Below are 18,378 nucleotides of genomic sequence, written 5' to 3'. Positions count from 1 at the left end.
AAATAGGCATGAAGCGTTCTGGCTTTTCTGTCGTTACTACGATCTACAGTCATTGTAACAGGCCCGCATACAACAGACTTTAAGATATGATGGACCATTATTCAACCTAAGTTTCATCTGTATATTAAATGATTGGAGTGAAGGTCTCTTCCAACAAATCGCAATACAACGAATTATCAGCTACAGTGGACAAAATTAAAATCAGCCTCATTAAGCATACTTTTGCCCAGATGACGCAGGCTGACAACAAACTTGACCTCAGTGCTCTCTCGCGCTAAAGCCGCGGTAACTTTAAATTGCGGCTGGCAACATTAGTGGCTTTCTGCCAAGCCAAGCTTCGAGCCAAGCCTGTGTGTGAGAGAGCGTAATGGTCATGCATATGATTCAAATGTCACAGCCGAGTAAAATGTGGTGCAAAAAGATTGCATCATTGTTTAAGTGTGCTTGCATATCTCTGATCACAAATTTCTTTTCAAGGTAAGTGTAAATGAAAAGTGTTTTGTTTGTGTCTTGCGTTACATGTTCGTCACTCCTCATGCGGAGTTTGGATATTGTGGATTTCAGATAATGCAGACCCATTTCACCAGATTATCACGGTCTGTTGTTTACCAGAGTACATGTATACTCTTTGTACTGATGACAATGGCAATGCTTTATATGTCTATGAACATCGTTCTCACTCTTTAGTGCCACACGTTTGAGACACTTTGCACTTGGTGCACTTTGAGAATCATCCAATATGCTTAATTGCCCCAAATATGACCGAATTAGTAAGCATTTGACACCGTTAAACAATGAATATGGAGACTGGGATTCAACCAAATCATCTGATTTCTTGAAATAATGAGGGTCACATTAATGAGCTTAAATGCACACTTAGTCATGTGGTGCGTTTTAGTGTTTACAAGGCACAACACTTCCCCTAACATAAAAGAAAAGACACCGACTGATGGCATCACATCGATACTCATTCGAGAGTAAAAGTTTCAGAGGACACCTCACATTTGATATGCTACATACCGTATTCTGAGCTGGTCCATCTGGGCCACTAGCCGGTCCCGCTTCTCCACAATTTCCAGCATCTCGTTGAGAATCTCTCGCTCCTTTTCAATGTCTCGTGGAGACTTTTCCGAGTCTGCAAAGAAAATATCAGGTGCGCGTCAGGCCACACATCGTGCTGCGTTCACAACTCAGATGTTCCAGTCTACAATGACGCACACCTGTGCGGCACGTCACTTCTGATCCCAATCCATACTACATTTTTTTATTACAACCAACAATGGTCACTGCTACATGGTTCAACAGGTTGAGTTTGCCATAAATGTCAGCTCAAGTACCATTCTAGAAACAAATTTGCAAAGCACACATTGTGATTATCTTGATCCCAGTTGGGCCCAATTGCGATTAAAAGCAATTGTGTAGCTGCATTTGATCCGGATCCAGCCCATTGCTGATTGGCTTTGATAGTGATCGAAAGTGTCCGGACGATGCTCTAGTGAACAAGTGCCCCACATGAATAAGTGTCCCAAGATCATAAATGAGGGTAACATAGAACTCACTGAAATAGAATGCAGCATCAGCATGCAAGGTGTGGGGTGAAACCACACTCGTAAACACAGTTGCATCCCATGGAATGTATTTTTGCACCCCATGAAATGTAAGATCTTGTTACTTCATTTTCTCCATTCCCTCACGCACTTTTCCAACAAATTGAGCTTCTGCCCTGCTTTGACGTTGCTTTAGACTCTGCTTGCCACTTGAAAGAAGTGCTGTACTATTGCCAGTGTATCGGTGGCATTTTGACGTCCGTTGAGAAGCTTTACAAAATGCACACACCGCTGTTCACAAGTGGGCCAAAAAGCGGAAATGGCAAACAGGTGTGAGCGCAAAAAGACATGACGACGCTTGTGGGCGTATTCCAGGGTGCTTGCGATGTGTCATGTGGTTTAGCTCCCTGCAAAGTGTTGCCAGCCCACACGGCACTGCCAGCTTTTTCGTAAAATGCCCAAGGTGTTTCGCGGACAATCTAACAGCAAGCGCTGTTAGCGCACACTGTCTACTAAGGCAAGAAATGCATGTCCCGACTTCCATGAACAATGAGCGTCACGTTTATTGCGGGCAGAGATGCATGTCGAGCTTGTCACGACAAATAAGCGCATGCCATATTGCTAGCGAGCGATAAATGCATGTTGCACTTATCCGTGAGCCAAATGCCCCGTCATACTCATATGCGGCAAATGTCGGTGTTGTTGCCTATCTCGCCCGGCAGACGCGCCGATGTAGTGGCGCTACCATAGGAACTGTTGGCTATGCGTCATGAAAAAATGCTGTACATCTGACACCTTGTTGGTGACACCTCTTGCTCTAGTTACTATAGCTTTACCGTACTTGCGCGATCATCATGGTAGATCATAAAAATGTCACGCTCCAGAAGCGGCACGCGTTCTTTGGGAGATAGCAGTTACCCTGACTCCGTTGCCTCTGCTGCTGATGTTATCAATACGTCAAATAGAAATAAATCTAAGGATAACGACCATTCGTCGGACCCATTAAAGAAGTCAACTTTATAATTCCAAGTCTACTTAAGAAGCACGTGTATAGGTGGACTCCAATTATAGGTCCATCCCTGAAATTCAGGAGGCCAATTTATGGAAAAAAAGGTCGATTTATAATTGGCAATATACGGTAACATATTAAGTTTCACGAAAATTTGAAGAGCCAGAAGTGGCGAAGTACTAGTATGACTACACTATGAGATCAGTGGCGTCAGGTGTAGAAATTTTAAAGTGAACCTTCGAACTTGATTCGCTCCTCTTTTAATAAACCTATGATGGTAAAATCAACGATATATGAGTTCTCAAAGTATGATTTATCCATCTAAACCTATTTATAACGCTGTTTAGCGTCTCTTTAATACTTTGCAATATTGTAACGAACAAATACAGTGCCGGAAGCTAAAACAGCTATTTATTAATGGCGAACTTGTGCCCGTCAACTAAACACACAAAGGTCGTGAGCTCACTGGTCAAAACCTCGTCAACTTCTCCTGCGTCTCGCCTCGAGCTGCTCCTCGAAAAACCACCAGCGTTCCTTGTCCAGCGCGTGATGTGGAGACACCTGCAGCCAGCGTTGCATGGCGCGTTGGCGCGTTTAGCTTGGCGCGTTTAGCTTGGCGCGTTCGGCTTGTCAGTTGGTGTGGCAGCTCCTCGAAAAACCACCAGCGTTCCTTGTCCAGCGCGTGATGTGGAGACACCTGCAGCCAGCGTTGCATGGCGCGTTGGCGCGTTTAGCTTGGCGCGTTTGGCTTGTCAGTTGGTGTGGCAGAATTCATAAGAGCAGGAAGCGGGGCAAGACTTCGGTAGGTGCCTAACAACATGCGGCATTAGTCCCCCTCCTGAAACGCATCGTCCCGATGCGTACGCTGACGTCGAACAGTTTTGTAAAGGAGTATTTATCTGATGTTTGAGCACATATATCAGTTGTCTCGTTCAGTGCCTTTCGTAGTACGGTTTCATTCGTACTACATGTACGACTTCTGGGCGATTCCTCCGTCGGGTTGAGCACACTTGCCCTTCAGGAATTACTTCGTAGTTTAGCGTGCCTAACTGGCGAAGTACTTTGTAAGGGCCGAAATAGCGCCGCATCAGTTTTTCCGATAGGCCAGGTGCGCGTATAGGTGTCCACACCCACACTTTGTCTCCGGGGTTGTACTGTACGTCTTTCCGCTTCAGATTATAGCGACTTGCATCGGAGCCTTGTTGCAAAATGATACGATGTCTTGCCAATTGCCGTGCCTCTTCTGCCCTTTCTATGTAGTCACTGATGTGTGGGTCACTCTCATTCGAATCGTTGATAGGTAACATCGCGTCTAAGGTCGTTGTGACCGTCCGACCATAAACAAGTTGAAATGGCGTGAAGTGTGTCGTTTCTTGTACTGCGGTATTATACGCAAATGTTGCATAAGGCAAAATACTGTCCCATGTCTGGTGCTCAACATCCACATACATCGAGATCATGTCGGCGAGAGTTCTATTGAGCTTTTCGGTTAATCCGTTTGTTTGCGGATGGTATGCTGTAGTCCTTCTATGATCGGTGTGGGTGAGCTTCATAACAGACTGCATCAAACGGGCAGTAAATGCTGTTCCTTTGTCTGTAATGACAACCTGTGGTGCGCCATGTCGAAGTACAATCTGAGTGACGAAAAACTGGGCTACTTCGTTCGCCGTTCCTTTCGCGAGAGGTGATGTCTCAGCATATCGAGTCATGTAGTCTGTTGCTACCACAATCCAGCGCTTTCCCGATGAAGAGAGAGGAAATGGACCAAGCAAATCCATTCCCACTTGCTGAAATGGCCCTTTTGGTGGCTCTATTGGTTGCAACAGACCCGCTGGTTTCGATGGTGGTATTTTACGTCTCTGGCAATCGCGGCATGACTTAACATAATGGTGCACCGAATCCCTTAATTTCGGCCAATAATACTTGCGGCGAATTCTGGCCAAAGTGCGACTACTACCCATATGGCCAGCCGATGGGTCGTCATGACACGCTTCTAAGATTCCTGCTCGCAGTGATGATGGTACAAGAAGCAGAAACGTCTCACCGGTGTTTACGAAGTTGCGCTTGTATAGGACGTCGTTCCGGAGGACATAGGATGTCAAACCACGGACGAAAACTCGTGGTACCTCAATTTCGTGACCCTCCAAGTATTGGATAAGCGGGCGTAGTTCCGGGTCCTCTCGCTGAAGACGAGCCATGTCCGACACATTCAGAACTCCAAGAAATGGGATGTCTTGTTCTTGGTCAGATGATGGAGACTCAACAGGTGCGCGAGACAGGCAATCCGCGTCATTGTGCTTGAGACCGGACTTGTAGACCACAGTGATGTCGTGTTCCTGCAGACGCAGGCTCCATCTAGCAAGTCTTCCTCAAGGGTCCTTGATGTTTGCCAGCCAACACAATGAATGATGATCACTGATTGCTCGAAACGGTCTGCCGTAGAGGTATGGGCGAAACTTGCTGATGGCCCATATAACTGCGAGACACTCTTTCTCTGTCGCTGAGTAATTAGACTCAGCATTCGATAGAGTGCGGCTCGCGTAAGCAATGACCTTTTCTTCTCCATTCTGCCACTGAACGAGGATGGCACCGAGGCCAACGTTACTCGCGTCGGTATGTATGTCTGTATCGGCCTCTTCATCAAAATGTGCAAGTATTGGAGGAGACTGCAAACGGCGTCGCAACTCTCAGAAAGCCGCTTCTTGTTCATCCCGCCAAGAGAATGGTACACTTTCTTTCGTCAGCCGTGTCAAAGGCTCAGCGATTTTAGCAAAGTTTTCAACAAAGCGTCTGTAGTAGGCACATAGTCCCAGGAATCGTCTGACGGCCTTTTTGTCTTGCGGTTTCGGAAATTTTTCAACTGCTGCAATCTTTTCCGGGTCTGGGCGGATGCCTTCCGCACTAACTATGTGCCCGAGGAACCGAAGCTGATGAAATCCAAAGTGACACTTTTGCGGTTTGATGGTCAGTGCTGCCACGCGAATGGCATCCAGTACCATTCTCAGTCGGTGGATGTGCTGCTCGAAGGTTGAAGAAAAAACCACTACATCGTCGAGGTAGACGAGACACGATTGCCACTTGAGTCCGGAGAGCACAGTGTTCATCATCCTCTGGAAGGTAGCGGGAGCAGAGCACAAACCGAAAGGGAGCACTTTGAACTCGTATAGTCCGTCTGGGGTCACAAACGCCGTCTTCTCGCGATCTCGTTCGTCCACCTCGATCTGCCAATATCCACTTTTTAAGTCCAATGATGAAAAGAAATGAGCATTGCGTAACTTATCCAAGGCATCATCGATCCGTGGAAGGGGGTAAACATCGCGCTTTGTGACTTGGTTCAGCTTTCTGTAGTCAACGCAAAACCGCAGAGTGTTGTCCTTCTTTTTGACTAGCACTACCGGTGATGCCCACGGACTGTTGGATGGCTGGATTACATCATCGTTGAGCATTTCCTGCACTTGGTTCTTGATGGCTTCCCTTTCTTTTGGCGCTACTCGGTATGGGCGCTGATGCACAGGTCTCACGTGTTCTTCGACCACGATACGGTGCTTTGCGGCGGGAGTACGTCCGACTTTCGACGAGGTGGAGAAGCACTCGGCGAACTCTGTGATGAGGTCAGCAATCTGTAGCTTCTGAGATGACGAGAGCTCTCTGTCAATGTCTACTGACTGGAGTACGTTATCTACTGTCTCTGAAGCTTTGTCAAGAGTGCAAACATCTGAGACTTGCACGTACTCATGCAGCGATGCTACGGATGTTCCCTTCGCAACATGCTGCAGCTCATTTCGAAAGTTAGTTAATAGGACATACGCACATCCATCACGAAGGCTCACCAGGCCTCTTGCCACGCATAGTCCTTTTTCTAGTAGCAGTCCGATGTGTCCGTCAGCTAATCCGTCACAGTCACGAAGAACTTCACTCCTCACAAGAACGGTCACACTGGAACGTGGCGGCACGGTTACATCTTCGTCCACAATGCGGAGAGGTAGAACGATTGGTTTCTCCGCATGACAGAAGGCGATGGCATTCTCCGTAGAAAAGGAAACCTGGGACTCTTGCAAGTCAATGACTGCATTGTTTGTTTGCAAAAAGTCCATGCCTATAATCAGTTCCCGGGAGCACTCAGGAAGCACAATAAAGCTGCCGACATACACAAATCCTCTTATTCCTATCCTTGCTGTGCATAACCCCACGGGGCTAACTAAGTGCCCTCCAGCGGTACGTATCTGAGGTCCGGTCCACTCAGTCATCACCTTCTTAAGCTTCTTTGCGAGAGCATTACTGACAACGGAATAGTCTGCACCAGTGTCTATTAGCGCAACGGCCTCGACGTCGTCGATCGTGACTAATATCTCGGAGGTAACGTCGCTACTACTGCACTTGACCGTCGTTGGTAACTGCCACCGTCCTGTCGGGCTAACAATGGAGGGTCTTCAGTTGTCAGTATATCAGCGGCCTCACCTCCAGAGGTCGCTGGCTCTAGTTTTCCCGCCGCGGGCTAGGTGAACGTGATCTTCGGAGATTTGATGACGGACGAGGACTCGGCGACCGATAGCGCATCGGTGCTGTCGAACGCGACTCCCGTTGTTGCGTGTCTTGAGGGGAATAGCGTGAAGACAAGTATTCTTCGATTTCGTAGGGCCGTTCACCGTTCCGTGGGCATGGTGCATCGACTGGAAAACCACGCAGTCCCGCTCGACGATACTGGCACGCCCGGTAAAGGTGACCTGCTTCTCCGCAGTGGTAGCAAAGGGGCCGCCGGTCTACAGTGCGCCATACATCGCTCTTACGTGGTCTTGCTTCCGGCGTTGGTAGCGGCGTACTCGGAGAAAACGTCGGAGGCATCACAGCAGTCGCAGCCGTCCGATTCATGCGTCCGAGGTCCTGTCGTACAGCTTGCGCGTACGACAACTGAGGCGGAGGCTCCGGTTGTGCGCGCTGTAGAACCTGAGGTTGTGGTTGTAGAAACGCTTGCCGCACTTCTTCGCGCACAACGTCGGCAAGTGAGGACATCGCTGGATGAGCTTGAGTCATTTGTATTTTCTGAAGTTCTTCCCTTACGACAGCCCTCACCATTTCACGCAAGAGATCAATGTTACTCGTGAGGGTTGTCGACGCTGCGCTAACAGATGAGACGCTTACGTCCCGGTTGTATTGGCGCGCGCGCTGCTGCAGGGTCTTTTCTATCATGGTTGCCTCTGATCTGAACTCAGCAAGAGAGCGCGGTGGATTACGCACCAGGCCTGCAAAAAGCTCCTCCTTCACTCCACGCATCAGGTGCCGCAACTTCTTTTCCTCAGCCATGTTCGGGTCGGCCCGGCGGAACAGCCGAGACATGTCTTCAATGTACATGGCGACGCTCTCGTTGTTCCGTTGGTTTCGCGTCTGAAGAGCGGCCTCTGCCTTTTCTTTGCGGTCCGTGTTTGGGTACGTAGCAAGAAACTCTCTTCGAAAGTCGTCCCACGATAATAAGGACGCTTCGTGGTTTTCGAACCACGTACGTGCAGAATCTTGCAGTGCCACGTAGACGTAGCGAAGTTTCCTGTCTTCGTTCCAACCGTTCAGTCTGGCAACGCGTTCGAAACCGTCGAGCCAGTCCTCGGAATCCTCGAAAATATCACCATGAAATACCTCTGGTATGTGGGGTGGGTCCATGACGATATGCGATGGAAGTGAACTCGCTTGGGTGGCCATTGCAGGGGCTCCGGAACTTACGTCCTCCGCTGGTCTCGAAGAATCGAAGAGGGCACCAAACTCGGGCTGCTCACCTCGTAGCCGACGACTCGTTCGTTGGTGTACGGGAGTCAACAGCGCTGGCTCCAACCTTCGGGGTTCTGGGCTATGTTCCCTATGCTGAGATGGGCTTGGAATCATTACCCCGCACCTCCACCAGTTTGTAACGAACAAATACAGTGCCGGAAGCTAAAACAGCTATTTATTAATGGCGAACTTGTGCCCGTCAACTAAACACACAAAGGTCGTGAGCTCACTGGTCAAAACCTCGTCAACTTCTCCTGCGTCTCGCCTCGAGCTGGTCCTCGAAAAACCACCAGCGTTCCTTGTCCAGCGCGTGATGTGGAGACACCTGCAGCCAGCGTTGCATGGCGCGTTGGCGCGTTTAGCTTGGCGCGTTTAGCTTGGCGCGTTCGGCTTGTCAGTTGGTGTGGCAGCTCCTCGAAAAACCACCAGCGTTCCTTGTCCAGCGCGTGATGTGGAGACACCTGCAGCCAGCGTTGCATGGCGCGTTGGCGCGTTTAGCTTGGCGCGTTTGGCTTGTCAGTTGGTGTGGCAGAATTCATAAGAGCAGGAAGCGGGGCAAGACTTCGGTAGGTGCCTAACAACATGCGGCAATATATACATACATGAGGGGTAGCGTAGCATGCTCACCATCAATGGCCATGCGTTCCCGCATCTCCTGCTGAAGTTTTGACTGTTGGTCCTCTAGTTCCAGGTCCTTGACCCTGTATGGGGAAAGTGCAAAGGAGATCATGGCACAGGACACATTCTAGACCAAGTCTACAGACACTGCGCAATCGCCTCCGACCAAAGAGCAAATCATGGAGTCGCAATGTAAAATTTATGACATCAGTCTTGCATTGAAAGGAAAATGTCAAACTTGAGCTCACTGATGCTATCAGTAAAACGTGGCCAGACATCAGGGGCTCTCTCAGAACTAAGTTTCGGGAAGCTTTAAGAAGTCTTCTGTATAACATCATTCAAATAGCCGATGCTTTTTACGCGCCAAGTTGTTCTAAGTCTAGGCTTTCCCATCGGTTGTTGTGGTGCTGGTCAAGCGATCTTTCGATCTGGCAAGAGTGGGACTCGGTAAGAGAGCAATGACTGCACTGCACCAAGGTGGGTGAGGGTGAGAATCAGAGAGGGTGAACGAACAAGAGGTACGCTAAGAGAGTGTCCAAGCTCGGTAAAAAGAGTGAACCAATGAGAGGCGCCGAAATATGTGCGAGGATGAGCCTGATGAAGGAAGGGCATCAGCTTCGCTATTTCGACAGTGTTCATGAAGTGGAGTGGGCCGTACTTTTCGGAGTGGGCTGCTGGCAATTAGGGGATGCCTGAAAAGATTATAAATCTTACACAAGGTCAAGCTTGACCATCTGTTGTTGGCTTAGTGGCAGTTGATTGAACACACCAAACTCTATTCTCGAATCACGAAGTTCCTACATTGCATGTGCACATTGTTTGGACTTCATACAGAAACTAATAAAGATGGCAGAAATCTGCTTGAAGTGTCTGTATGCCGTATACACTCTTGTAAGGACCGCACTTTTTTTTGCAATTTTGATGGAATGCAACTTTTCCACGGAAGTGTGAAAATTTTGTTCGATTTTGAATTCATGTATGAAAGAAGCCATTTAACAGTGCCATATATACCTAACGATTGGATATCTGGCATCTAGCTGCGGACATCTTCACTAGATGTCTTCATCTGTATCACTGCTCGGGCTCGGCTTGTCGCTGCTGCTTGGGTCATCCACACATTGATGTATCCACATCCACATTGATGAATCCAATCATTTTCAGTGCCGTCTGCAGAATTAGAAATCCTGACCTTGAAACTCTTTAAAGTAGTGTTCGTGGACACATTTTAAAATACAAAAGCAGACCAGCTGAAGTGATTTTCTCTTTAGCCGTGACGACACTGCCGTTTTCTGGTGAGGCTTCTTTTTTTTGTTTGAAATTTAGACTACCAAGCTGGCGGAGCAGCCCTTACACGAGCGCGGCCCATAGTGGAGTGCACACAGTAATTGCTATTGCAATAAAGATTGCCAGATCAAATACCTTATTAGCAGTTCTTGCTCCTCCCTGGATAACTTGTTCTTTTGCCTCATCAACCGAAACAGCACTTGCGTCAGGTCCTTCTCTTCTGCCTGAAGATCTGTAATGACCGAAAACATGAGTACCTAGCATGAGTGCCTAACAACGACATGTTCGCACGTTATACCAGCAACTAAGAGCTGTCCACTTGACAATGAACTAGTGATGGTTAAGGCTGCCAGATAGTCAAAAAATGCACGTAAACACACATTACATACTGGCAGACATTCACAAGTTCAGCACACTAACAAAAACAGGTAGAAATGTTCAAAAGGTAGCTCCCGGATCTACTTGCCATTGTGGGGCACAGCTACGACCAGATACATTTCAGGCCTTTCTCTGTTGAGTTATCTTTCTTTTTTATTCGTTGTTTTTATCCTCCCCGATTCCCTTCTTTTCTTTTTGTAACCAATGGAAGAGAAGTGGACGGGCCTTGTTTTTCTTTCCTTCATTGCTCTGCCTCCATCTTCCTTACAGTTTCATCTTTTCAGGTCTAAAGCACCTTAGGGTCTCAGCGTATTGGCATGCACCGTCCGTCGTCTGCTGCTGCTGTCGTGACGGTCAATTTGCTTGCGCGCAAGAGAGACCACCTTCTCTCGCCAGGAGAGGGTCTGCTCTTTTTCTCTCTCTCTGTCTTGACACTGCCTCGGAGCTTGCCAGGTAGCAAAAGGGAGGGGACGGGGCGTGCTGACTATAATCTTTTTCACCTGCGCTGCACGACCGTTCACCCGCATTCATATACGTAAACAGTGGATCTTGACGTTCAATGTAGCGCCCGTGGCAGATTTCTATGTGCGTAGTTGATCAACAAATATTTAGAGCATGCACGTTAACTAAACGTGAAATGCTTCCTCCTTCGCCCTTCCGCAGGTTTCACGTTAATGGAGCCGAAATGTCTTTCCCTACATGCTCCCCGATCCTCCATAGTTTTGTGCTCGGCTCGTGCGGCAGGTCGATTCAGTGCGGCAGCTTCGTGGACTGTCTCAGTCGATGGGCCTGGCTGCTAAGAAACAGCGTGCGATGAACCAGGCATGGAGGGTTTCTTCTTGTTGCCAGACTGGTGTCTTCGACAACTATTTTTTGAATTGTTCTGATTTATTTACCTACCGTATTTACACACGTAATGAATCCACCCTTTCTTCAAAAAAGTTCAAGCCAATTTGGGGGAGGATTCATTACGCAAGAGAAAAAAGTCGTGGGAGTTACAACAGCGAAAATTTCGCGTGACGGCTTTGCTTGTTTGGGCCCGTGAAATGCGTGACAAATCTTTTTTGTAGCCCGAAGCTCTTTCTGTTTCCTCCCGTAACGAAAGCGCACGGATCAATGCCGAAGCGTCCTCCGGCCACTCGGTTTTAATGCTTTAGCGCATGCTGTTTTTAACCAGCGGAGTAGCTAGCGTACCGGCCAAATGCGTCCTGCGGAGCAGATGTCCCAACTAAGTTTACAACGACAACCCCGACAACAAAAAAGTCACAGTTTCGTCGCAAGGGCGAAGCAATGAATGTGATTGCAACAACTTGGAATGTAACACTGAGAACGGCTAGCAAATTGAAGCGTGCAGCGCTGTTCACGCACACATGATGCACAAAAACAACACACACAGGACGAGAGCAAACTAACAACGTTTACCACTTGACATTAATGCGCTGTTTAAACAAAAAAGACGCACAAAACATAATCAGACGTACAGATGAGTGCGAACAAGTGTCCCAGTAATTACTTTGCTGAACTTGAAAAACACGCTCTTTTCCCAACGCGGCCTCTCCAATGAGCAAAGTGATATTTGCGCCCTCGCTCCGGTCAAAGGCGAAAGTGCGCGATTCTTCCCACCAAAGGATAAGCGCGCGTGCACAAGCTTCTGACCCCCCCCCCTCGCTGGGCAAAGTATGCGTGGGAGATATAAGAGATGAGCACACGTCGCAGCATCCAAATGAGCTGAACGTTGAGCACGACGGGCCCCTTTTTTCTTTCTACTTTTTATATAAGACACCGATGACGGCGGCAATACCCAGCCGAAAGTGTTCATGTAACTGCTATTGCAATAAACCGCAGTGTTGGATGGCAGCGCGCAAACGTTGTGGGTGCACAACGCACCGTCGGTGTGGTGTGTGTAAATCCCCTGAATGCAGTTGCGCTTTGCAGGGCCTTCAAGATGGCGAGCGCGCGGCACTTTTCTACGCAGTGGGCGGGCCAGTTTGAAGGCCACATGCTTTGTTTTTGTGCTGCTGTACTTGCATGGCGCTATCAAAAAAGAGTTTTCTCCTGCATTTGAAAGAATGCGCTACACCGTAACTTTCAAATTTTGATTGACGTTGTCCGCGCTCGCCCTGCTTCCAACTGTTTAGCATGGTTGGAAAACTACGTTTTCACTTTAATTGCATTGTTATTTTGTGATATAATGCTTTGATTTAACATTGTTTCGATTGCCAATGGCACTGGCTATCATACCGAAATAAAATGAACAGATACATCACAAAGTATTTTTTTAAAACATCTGCTGCAACTTGTGGTCATGTGATAAGAGTAGGATGCAGTTTTTGTAGCCATTAAGTTCGCACACCCCCAACGTGTTTTGGCTCTCATTTCTTTGAGTTTCATGCGTGCATTTGGCCGCTGTGAAGAGGACTTCTTGGCCGGTGCAGCAACAAACCACGGTTACCATATTCTAGCTTCAAGAGAGAGAGAGAGAGAGAAAACTTTATTTGCGCATAACGCGGAGCATTCCAAATGGTCGGGCCCCTATTCCAGGGCTCCGCTGGCCCTAGCCATCTTCTCCACCCGTTGGACCAGCCAGCGCTGATCAGCAATGGCCGAGCTGGACATCAGTGCCTCCCATTGTTCCTCTGTGTTGTTCATGTTGTGGTGTTCTTCATTGTGATATGTACACTCCCGCGTGAAGCGAAACAAAGTTGGTGTGGCCCCACACCACGAACATAAGCCTCTGAACACATACATAAACTTACACAGGCTACAAGTATTCTACCCCACAGCATATAGCTTCAGGAAGACTGATTTTTTTTTTTTTTTGCCCAAGTGAATTTAATTTTTGAGCTGATGTATCACGAAGCATTCTTCAAGTGCTCCCATGAAAAACAAAAGAAAGAAATGAAGTTTGTGGTGAGTTCAGCTTTCGTTTAGAAGGTCAAATTTCAATTTAATAAATATTCGATATAGTAAAGAAAATTGTGGATTTTACTGACTTCCACTATACCGAGCATGGACATTTCATCCAATTCACTTCTTTCCAAGAGTCCTCCTTTTCAGATTCAAAAAGCTGTGCTGGAGTTATTTACTCAGCTTAAAGGGGCACTAAAGGCAAATATTAAGTCAATGTTGATTGTTGAAATAGCGGTCCAGAAACTACGTAGCATTGTTTTTGTGACAAGGAAGGACTTATTTTGAAATGAAATCACGTTTTAGTGGTCCGCATCGGGTTAGTGCACTTCGAGTTAACCCCTTCAAGAAGCGGAAACTCTGACGTCACTGTTGTCATCCACAATGTTGCCCGGTTTTACTGCGCGGGCGCAGATACTAGTACAGTCGAACCCCGCTACAACACTGAAGGGGCGCGGAAAAAATTTCGTTGAAGAGAAAATTTCATTGTAGTGAAATCCAAAAAATATAGGCGATCTGAACTAGCAAAACAAAGGAACGTTTATTCTCAGAATTTAAAAAGCATCCACTGCTTTTCATTCTGTGTCAGCAGCGTCACGGCCCAATTCTCACCCATGCATAGCGAGGCCACGCTGAAAAGCACACTGAAACAATGACTACAACCGCTTTCATGAACGAACCAAACAGTTGCATTAACACGTTAACACCAGCAGCTGTCCGCCGTCAAAATGCCTAGATGGCAGCAGGGTATCGTGGAGCAGTGACCTGCTGCTCCACGATACCCTGCTGTGGAGCCTTATTTTATGCCATTCTTATCATCCATCACTCGCGGCTAGCTGATTTTGTTGATAATGCAGACGAACAGCCGCTCTGATTAGTTACCACACTGGCCAAGCACGAACAAAATAATAAGCATTGGAATCAGAAAAGACATCGCTCTGCGGATGCACCCAGGAGCTGCACGAAGAAAACCATGAACTAAGCAACAGAGCTTGAGCTTCGGATCATCCGCGGCTATACAGTAAACCCAATCTTTAACATTTGGATGCATTTTCAGAACCTGAAAATACGTCTGAAACACGCGTTGGCACCACAAAAAACCACCGCTGTTCAGCAAGCATGGGTGTCGCCATTGCTCGATGGCGATGGCAACGAGACTGCCCTGTTTTTGCCAGTTACAAAAGCAGGGCAGTCTCAAGCAGGCCAGCTTTGTATGAATACGCGGGCACCATTTTCAGAAAAACTACAACCAAAACACTTTCCAATTTTAAGTCAACCCGCAACTTCGGATTTCAAATTAAGACAAAATGGGTCGACCTACAATCCTGTGAATATGGTAACTTAGCAACTGTTAACAAAGTCCTAAACACCGAAGCGCTCACCTTCGTCGTCGTCCTCTTCGCCACGGAGCGCTCGCTCCACGAGGACACCCCGATGCTCCAGGGAGCGCAGGCTCACTTCGATCTCCTCGAGTCGCCGCTGGAGCTCCTGGGCCGTCCGCTGTCGCTTCCGCTCTTGCTGACGCTGAACCCGCAGCGTCAGCCGCTCAAGCTTCCGTGGATCGATGGCCTGAATTTGACAAGGTGCACATGCATAAGCACTTGCACACCAGCTCAACAAGAGTGCCGGTCTGTCCCATAAGACGAATCATTGTAACGAAACAAATGTACAAATGATATTGATTTCCTCGGTAGCACTGGGCTTCGAATCGAGGGTTTTAAGCTCGGAGCTTGAGTATCCTTACCTACTGGGCAAGACACGTACTGGGTAAATGTCTTCACTTGCAGAACACGACTACAGCTGGGCTATATACAGGCAACTGCCGATGATTTGAAGTCGGTTAATTGGAATTTTCAGTTTATTACAAGTCATCAAGTGGTCCCATCAATATTGCATGCATGCCTACAGAAGAAAAGGTTCGGTAACTCGAAGTTCAAAGCCCGTAATGTTGGTTAATTAGAAATTTCTCAGTCGAGAGCCTCGAGGCGACCGTAAATTTCGATAAAATTGGGAATTTTCCATGTGCCAAGGCCACTGAGACAGCTGCCGGACCGCGCTGTTGTGAGCATCGCCACTGCCTGCAGCGCCACGGTTCATGAAACGACCATCTTGTTTAGTCAGCATCGGGGCATTGCATTGATCACATTGGCTTACTAGGTCTTTTATTGTCATTTCTCAAGTGCTTCAGCGGCGTGCTCTATTGAAGTCTGGTTGAAGTTAGAACAGTGGGACTGGACGCTGGAAGAAAAGAATGCTCAAACATACACACAGCACTGTGTGTTTGTATGTTCCGCTCCATCCGCGTCCAGGTGCGCTGTTCAAACATGGCATGATAAACCAACCAGCCCGCCAATGCACTCTGGTGCGATTCCGAACGTGTTTGCACAGCTGATTTTGAGTATTGTGGTGGCGACGTTTGACAATGGCAACTCCCGGCCCCGACCGAGCGCTTTACCTGGTGACGAAAGTAGAACGTCTTGAAAGAAGTTGACCAGGGAGACACAGCTAAGCAAGATATCACATGAAAGTACGGCATTAAGCCCAACTCGCTCTCGAGTTTCATCGAGTTCAAAGAGCTGAATTCGACGACAATCATAGTTCTGGGGCGGTTCTAAGTGAGGTCCGTTTTACGAAACTAGTTGCCGTGGACTTTGATACATGCAGTCTACTAAAGAACAGAAAAAACGTGCAGATGGTTCAGCTAGTGAACGGCGACATAGAAACAAACCGCCACCGAGGACAACCGATGTTGGTGCGGGTCTTGCTCTTGCACTGCAGTTTTTATGTTTTGTTGGAGGCAATGCTTCGGCATGTGTAGTGCTTGGAGAACTTGCTAGCCATAGCTATTTCGGCAAGAGAAGATGACAGACTGTTTTCTTAAAGAACTGTCTGGCTTGAGGCAATAAATGTGCAGCTTTTTGTGCATTTAGCTTAATTAGAATTTCGTTTAATTCGAAGTTTTTTGCAGCTCCCGTGAGCTTCATATTAATGGGAGTTGACTGTAAATGTAGCATGCCAGCTGTACAAAACAAATGTAAGATAACACTTTCTATGAAGACCTTGCTGAAATATCTCACGGTGGCGAAATAAAAGTCACTGTAAGACAAAGCGTAAAGCCAACATAAGCAATAGATATTGGAGAAATCCAGACCAAAATAATTGTTTTCATGGTCATGGGATGTAGGTATGCTCCATGGAGTAACTCCAGACGCACATGAACACTAAAAATCAGGCCAAAGCCGCTGCGCCAATGCTGCCAGAAAACAACCTTCCGGCAAGGCTTCACCAACCAAGTTTCCTACAATGACGTACACTCATAACTTATTATAACAAAGTCGCATCTGCCACAAAAATACTTCGCTATATCCGGACATTCGTTATAAGCGATTATTTGCGACACTGTATTTATGGCAAAGCTAGTGGTCGCTTACTTCCTTATAACCAATAGTTCGTTACATTTGAATTCGTTTTATCGAGGTTTGAGTGTATCAACTCCTACACATCACTAAGACAACTCCTAAAAAAGATTTTGCGTGGAGTTTCTTTTTATTGGCATGAGCACCAAGTCACAGTCTTTGCTGTCCTCCAGACCACCCTGTCTAGCACAAGTGCAAGTGCTTATAAACTCTTATAAAAACCCTTATAAAAACAAAAACATGCATAAAAGGGATGGAATCGGTTAGGCAAAGGGTTGTAGATAGAAGAGTGGACAATAAGGTATGTTGTAAGATAAAACAGGAGACATATCATCATCATCAGTCTGACTACGCCCACTGCAGGGCAAAGGCCTCTCCCGGGTTCTGCCAGTTGACCTGGTCTGGCGATACTTGAAAACGACTCAATTTCATCTGCCCACCCAACTTTCTGTCTCCCCCTCAAGTGTTTGCCTTCTCCAGGAATCGAGTCAGTTACCCTTAATGAACACGGGTTATCCTGCCCACAGACTACGTGCCCAGGCCCATGTCAATTTCTTGTTCTCGATTTCAACTCTAACATCCTTAACACCCGCATTCTGCTCTTTTCCTGTCTCTTAAGGTTACACCTATCATTTTCCTTTACGTCGCACACTGCGTTGTTCTCAATTTCAGTTGAACCCTCTCTGTAAGTTGAACCCTCTAACAAAGAGACATGTAGTTAGTAGAAAATATTGTAAACACAAATTACATATCAAAAACACACCAGATAAGATCTTTCTTCGTCCCGTTTTTTGTGCTGTTTCCCTCAGTCTCATGTACCAAATGGCACTTCAAGAAACCCTTCTGCAGATAAGATTATTGTACCACAATATGAGTCAGACTTCAATCAAGCACTTCTTCGTACTTTGATTAGGTGCATTACATAAATTTAGCAGTGCGTGAAACACGACACGTTCCTCAGTCGCGATGACAGAGGAATATTTTGGTGATTTTGAGCACGAGCGAGTCAGGTTAAGAAAAACATTGATGAATGCGAGTTCGAGAGAGCCCTATAGGCATTGCAATGGCCATAGACTGCCGCACCGCTAAGCGGAATGCAGGAGCGTCCTCTCGAGGATGGCCAGCGGGCAGACCCACCCTTCGTTGACTGTGCTAGTCTGAGTGTCAACGCGTTTGCAAGAAACGAGCACAAACCACTTTGCATGTTGCATGCATCAGTGAATAAACCGCACCGTCTGTAACACAATAAATCTCATTGATTCTTGCGAGAGGCCACGCCGCGGTGGTCTAGCGGCTAAGGTACTGCACCGTCTGTAACACGATAAATCTCATTCATTCTTGTGAGACGCCACACTGCAGTGGTCTAGTGGCTAAGGTACTCGGCTGCTGACCCACAGGTCGCGGGATCGAATCCCGGCTGCGGCGGCTGGATTTCCGATGGAAGCGGAAATGTTGTAGGCCC

General features: G+C 47.4%; 1 protein-coding gene across 5 annotated transcripts in view; it reads right to left on the bottom strand.

The window, feature by feature from the left end:
- Mical (Molecule interacting with CasL) overlaps positions 1 to 18,378 on the bottom strand; it is a 123,260-nt gene that overhangs the window by 8,509 nt on the left and 96,373 nt on the right. For all 5 annotated transcript variants that reach the window (XM_075872282.1, XM_075872285.1, XM_075872286.1 and 2 more), the window contains 4 exons: positions 14,883 to 15,069; positions 10,351 to 10,447; positions 8,941 to 9,014; positions 1,021 to 1,135 (listed from right to left, as the gene is read on the bottom strand). In XM_075872282.1, coding sequence (XP_075728397.1) covers positions 1,021 to 1,135; positions 8,941 to 9,014; positions 10,351 to 10,447; positions 14,883 to 15,069 — 473 coding nt within the window. The remainder of the gene's footprint in view (positions 1 to 1,020; positions 1,136 to 8,940; positions 9,015 to 10,350; positions 10,448 to 14,882; positions 15,070 to 18,378) is intronic.

The sequence above is a fragment of the Rhipicephalus microplus genome, chromosome 8, assembly GCF_043290135.1.
Source record: "Rhipicephalus microplus isolate Deutch F79 chromosome 8, USDA_Rmic, whole genome shotgun sequence".
Classification (NCBI taxonomy): domain Eukaryota; kingdom Metazoa; phylum Arthropoda; class Arachnida; order Ixodida; family Ixodidae; genus Rhipicephalus; species Rhipicephalus microplus.
This window is presented reverse-complemented; position numbering and strand designations above follow the sequence as displayed.